Here is a 5,711-nt window from a genome sequence, read left to right on the forward strand (position 1 = left end):
TAATACGTTGTATTTCGCATGAGATATAAATAATATAGATACACATGAACACGAAACAGTACCTCAAACCCCCCTGTTGTCCGTACAGAAATGTCGCTGTTTCCGTTGTCATACTCGATGGTCAGTCTCTGTCCACTCTGAGAAAATTTGGTGGGGAAAGGTCCCTGATAGTCGATGTTCTGCTGTCCGTACGCTACACCTAGGGCTCCCAGTGTTAGGCGGACAGCTACGTCTTCCTTGTAGCGGGGTGGCCGCTTGTAATGTAAGCGTTTGTCGATAATTATTAGTATTTTATTATTGCTTTCATTGTTTAAAAGTTAAATATGTTTTGTGATATGACTTTTCAATTTTAACTTTTAAAGAACGATATTGTATAACTTCGTTTAGAAAGTATTCATGTTACACACTAAACATCTCACTGAGTATGCCTTTGTTGAAATGTGGCAATAATTTCTACAGTATAAAAAAATAAAGTTAATTGCATTTGTTGGATTGAGCAATCTCATAGTATGCAAGTATAAGAATATATGCTATCACTTGTCTACTTACAAATTAAACATTAAGTCAGGGAGGCTGACTGTGATTAAATTTTTGTTTAACATGTACTTTTTAACTCCCCATTATCTATTATTGAATAAGATGAATAGTGGTGTAATCATTACTTTCCGTAGGGAGATGCATAATCAGGAAGGTCCATAGCAACGGCCATAAATACGGTTTTGAGAGCCGGGTTTGGGACATAGCCATATCCTCCTGTCTGTGCCCAGCGAATGTCGGGCCACCCAAAATGGGCGCCGGTAACATTGCGATGTGGAGCCAGCTGAAATGGTCTAATTTCGCATACAATCTCGAAGTATAGAATCACGGGTAAACAAGTCAAATCAATTGATACAGTCATCGTAAACGTGAGATGAAATTATTTGGTCCAACATTAACCGATATAATGTTGAAAACAATCGCCTTGAAGTTTAACTTCCACTAATTGTCACTAATTACAAAGTCTTGTACCTGAACAAACCCGAAGGGGAACATAACGCTCGTCTGATTCTTTGACGCCTGGTGGAACTTTGCCCTCCAGTCGCTTATCATAGCCTCGAACTGGCATGCGTAAAGGTGTGGCGTCGCCCAGTCAGCTTCACCTACAGATTGATCTACAGTGTTCCTCGTTGGAGTGATAAACATTTGAGAACAGGAACATTCAATTACCGTGTTAGTTACATATAAGCTTTGTGTTTGCTTGCACATTTTTGTTGTTGTTTTTTTTTTTTAATTCGATTTTTGATTTTATACCGTTGTACAATTTCTCTTTAGTATATTAATGATTATTTCGGATCTGCAAGCTTAAACAGATGATTGAAATAATATTTAACACACTGACTTTTTCAAGTCATGGATGTTTTGGAAATTAAACATAAACTTTATTTTCGGTATGGCCTGAACACATATGACATTAGTTTTAAAACTGTAAGTAGTGATATAAGTTAAATTTGCAACTAACCTTATTGAATTTAATGTTATCAACATTCTGGTGTTGTTGATTAAAATAAAAAATACATTGCCAAACAAACATTTTCGCCCTATCTTGCTTTTATGTTCAATGTTCATTTTAAAATTGTCTTTACTTACGAATCTAAACAAAATCTTACATTTTTCTTTTAACGTCTGTGATTGAATAGCCATACATTTCCTTGGTACCAAATAGCACCGAATATTGTCATTGGTAATATCGGTGCAATCATCCCGTTATACAGCACGCTAGGACGTTTTTCATTAAGAGCTCTGACAGTAACCAGTAATAATAAATATTACCACGAACAGAAAATTACATTTCAGAGAGTATTTTATTTTATCCCACTTTTACAGCGAAATCGGTTGATTAAAGCCCCGTTGATTAAATTTCATCTATAATCAACGGCAAGGCTATAATCAATGGCACAAAATGACGTCATCAACTGCCGAACCGGGACTACTTTTTCCCACGCACCTCGTCACCTGTATTTGCCAAGTGCATCAATAATAAAAACAATCTCAAATGTTTGTCAATCTTAATGACCTTAAAACAAAGGAAAGTAGCAAAAAAACGAGTTTTTTGTCATTTATTGTCATTAAAACCTAGTATTAGGTAAATTTAACACTATGCAAATAGGTTCTGTTGTTGTTGCTCCCCTTTGAAGAAGTCAGTTCGAGTTGCTCCCCTTTGACCGTAGAAAACAATCGTCTGGACCAAGAAATCCTGTGTTCATTTACAAGATGTACTCGGATATGCGTCCATCTGATTTTTCTTTAAAGCATCTTTTCTACCTGGCAATACGCACAAATGACACTGCATCCCGGTGATTCTTGCGTCAACAATTGGGTGTCAACAAGTTAGGTCAGATGCTGAAGGCCATGGCAAAAGACGCCGGCTTTCTCAAGTACAAGAGAATAACGAACCACTCAGTTCGCAAATTCCTGGTCCAAAAACTTCGAAATGCAAACATTCCACCCACTGAAACCATGGCCATAACAGGGCACAAAAATGTCCAGTCCATAACCAATTATTCCAACATATCTGTTGAACAGCAGCAAAAGTGTTCATTCTTGCTCAGTCCAGTAAATGTAACAATCCAACAGATTCCTCTTGTTCACCTTCACGCACTAAAACGATGGCCGAAATGCAGCCTAGACAACCGATGTCTACCGTCGAACAAGTTGATCTTGATGTTCGCCCCACCCAGTCACTTCACTTGCAAATGTCTTTCTCTAGTTCGAACAACTTTGCCTCACAATTCTTTGGTGCCACTTTCAACATTCAAAATGTTAATGTATATAATTAGCTTAAATCCAAGTAATCTTTGTTATTTTGTCACGAAATAACCACATATTATAACAAAGAAGGAAATATTGTGCACCTCGTGATCGACTCGATAGTTTGATATCGAAAGTGAATTGTGTGTGGTGTTAGGCTACGTTGTAAACAAATGTAGTTCCTTGTATATAACAACTTAATGCCATATTGATATCATAAAACTTAAAGATTTGCAATTCAATATGATTAAAAGTGTAATAAATAACGCTCGACACTTTGTTACAGAACGATATTCTGATTAAAAAAAAAATGATCAGCGGTTATTTTTGGAACGCGGAGTAATACACTGACCTTGGTTACACTACAGTCATTATCAAAGTACGACAAACACTCATGAAAACTTATTTTGTTTAAATAAAAATAGTTTACTGAATAAAAAGTGGGATAAATAGAAAAGGCTCGCCAAGGCTCGTGCTTTTTGTTTTCTAAGCCTCGCATGATAAACCTGATCTATAATCAACACTAACCTATTATTCTCTATGAAACGTTTAGAAATTCATGCTGTTAACACAGTACTAATAATGCATTTTGGATTAACAATTTTAAATGCCAGTGTTATCACATAGCGTCAACTGTTGTAAATCGTTAAAATGATACATATCTTTGTGCTAATAAAATATCCAATAAAGGATGATTTGAAGTGGAAATCGATCATCTCTGCTTTGGTGGACGCCTACCGTTTCTTTTTCTGTTGCGGACAGGCGTGGAGCGCTGCTGGCGATGACCATGCATGAATGGGGGTTCCTCCCACGCTGGTTTCAACCATCCCGAAAGGTTGATGCAAGTGCTTGGACAGTTCCATTGCGAATATTAAACACACAGCTGAGAATTTCTCTGTTTGCCAATCTAAAACAATACGGACAGTATACAATGAGATGCTATATTACTTTTTTATTTAAAAACTAATTAGATATTTATCTGAACAAACATAGTGAACCATTTTACATGTTATTCATCCTTAATGTTATGAACGTGAGAACTTTTTCGCGCTCAAGCTTTGAACAGGAAAAAAGGAAAGATGAATGCTTAAAACCAATCTTGCCATGCAAGTTAAGTTTAAGAACATACGGAACATTACCAAAAGGAAACAACTCCTTTCTATCTATGAAACACCAAGTGATAGCCATGGATTAAAATTCAGTGCATTTTTACCATGGCCTGGTGCCTGCCATGTAGACGAAATCGTAGGCTCTCTTGCTGACGCGTTCAAGGGGTTATGACTCAGGTGTAAAATCCGCTGGTTGTTGCTCTGCATTGCTGTCGTTATTATTGTTGAGAAGTTTCTCATCTGCACTGAAGATCGCTTATATAAGAGTGTGTTTCTATGTCGTTCGAAAAAAGGTTGCAATAATAGTCGAAAGTCTTTATAAACTTATGTGAATATTGCGCCTCTAAAGCAAATGTTTCAGCTGCTTCAAATGAAGGGATTTAATACTTACACGATAACTTTGATAATAAACTGATTCCTTACCCATGAAACAAAGTACTCCATGTTACTTTGTCCTGAGCAAATCCAAACATCACCAAACAAGACGTCACGCAGTGTTACGGTTGTTCCATTGGACTGTACAGTTATATTGTGAGGCCCTCCTGCTGGTGTTGCCGGAAGTAGCAATTCCCAATCGCCAGATCCATTTGCCGTGGTATTGGCAACGTTTTATCCATCCATTGCAACTGTTATGGATTGACCGCCTATTCCACCAAGACCCCAGATGTGTGCCTGAGCGGGTGCCTTCTGAAGAACCATGTGATCGCCATAGTAGTTGGCAAAACGTACAACCGCATCTGTCAACATGATGAATACTGGACAGATCAACCTTTTTATTCACATATCTATTAATTCGTAGATAATCGTACACGTGACAATTGAACAATTCGATTAAATGAATCTCGCATATTAGAATATCCAACATGGTAATATTAATACGCAACAATATTGCAACAAAAACGTTAATTTGATTGAAATATACGTAAAACACAGAATTTACACGAAATCTTACCGTTTGTGGCAAACGCGGATACTTGAATAATAAAACATAAATACGAGCGCAAACCATCCATGTTTGACTTTTGTACTTGTAATAGCAATGGGAATACAGACGTGTTTATATCGCAATAATGTACCGTTTAACTCGCCGTTCTTCTACTTATACTATATCTTATCACGATTTATGTCATAAAAGTTGAACCTGACGATATACCAAAAGGGGCGCCCGAAACCATTCATAAAACTGCCTGTATGTGTATGAAACAGTTGAAACTCTTGTTCCAATTTTCTTGATTTGAACATCATATTAATTTACTATACCAATGTACACGTATAAAGATCCATAATAATACAAAAAATGGACGTTTCGTAAAAACTTATTAAGTGTGAATAATGGAACAATGAGTTACGTTTATATAGGGAGCGTCGTAGCTCTGTTTGAAAAAATAATTTGAACAATGTGAAAACTCCACTCCATATACTCATTTTGATTATTTCAATCAATGCCTATAGTTGAATGCATATTTGACCAATTAACAAATAAAGTGTGTTTTTATTTCTCGTTAAGGTTAAGCATAATTGTAGTAAACCATTGCGTTTAAGCGTAAGTTAAAGAACATCCATACGTTGCTACACAGACATGACTTAATGAACAAAACTACTTTACTTGTAACATTATGTTTTGCGAAACACATTTATCAATGCCTTAAGTTGATGCGTTGAGGTCACTGGCAGTAAATGATCTTTTGACACAACCTCTCACGGACATTTGACCAGGCGGGCGGCGAAATCCGCGTAGCGTTCTCACGGACATATGACCAGGCGGGCGGTGAAATCCGCGTAGCGCTCTCACGAACATATGACCAGGTGGGCGGC

The 5,711-nt window shown here is 37.0% G+C and overlaps 1 protein-coding gene across 2 annotated transcripts; it reads right to left on the bottom strand.

Moving 5' to 3' along the window:
- Positions 1 to 589: 589 nt before the first annotated feature.
- On the bottom strand, positions 590 to 4,990 carry LOC127845531 (sialate O-acetylesterase-like). 2 transcript variants are annotated; one of them, XM_052376538.1, is made up of 7 exons: positions 4,849 to 4,990; positions 4,320 to 4,633; positions 4,001 to 4,136; positions 3,526 to 3,694; positions 1,687 to 1,779; positions 1,009 to 1,138; positions 590 to 820 (listed from the first exon to the last, which is right to left on the bottom strand). In XM_052376538.1, exons 2-7 carry the CDS (start codon positions 4,338 to 4,340, stop codon positions 659 to 661), a joined length of 711 nt encoding a protein of 236 aa, XP_052232498.1. In that variant the 5' UTR covers positions 4,341 to 4,633; positions 4,849 to 4,990; the 3' UTR covers positions 590 to 658. The 2 variants fall into 2 exon arrangements, with proteins under 2 accessions (XP_052232498.1, XP_052232497.1); XM_052376537.1 differs by having other exon boundaries at positions 4,001 to 4,151.
- Between the last annotated feature and the right edge of the window lie 721 nt (positions 4,991 to 5,711).

This window comes from Dreissena polymorpha, chromosome 9 (assembly GCF_020536995.1).
Source record: "Dreissena polymorpha isolate Duluth1 chromosome 9, UMN_Dpol_1.0, whole genome shotgun sequence".
Lineage (NCBI taxonomy): Eukaryota > Metazoa > Mollusca > Bivalvia > Myida > Dreissenidae > Dreissena > Dreissena polymorpha.

Coding starts and splice junctions, on each gene's coding strand:
- LOC127845531 (XM_052376537.1), bottom strand. CDS start 4,340: ATGGAGTACTTTGTTTCATGG. Junction 3,695..4,000: donor ATGGCAGGCACCAGGCCATG/GTAAAAATGCAC, acceptor GTATTGTTTTAG/ATTGGCAAACAGAGAAATTC. Junction 821..1,008: donor TCCCCTTCGGGTTTGTTCAG/GTACAAGACTTT, acceptor AGACCATTTCAG/CTGGCTCCACATCGCAATGT.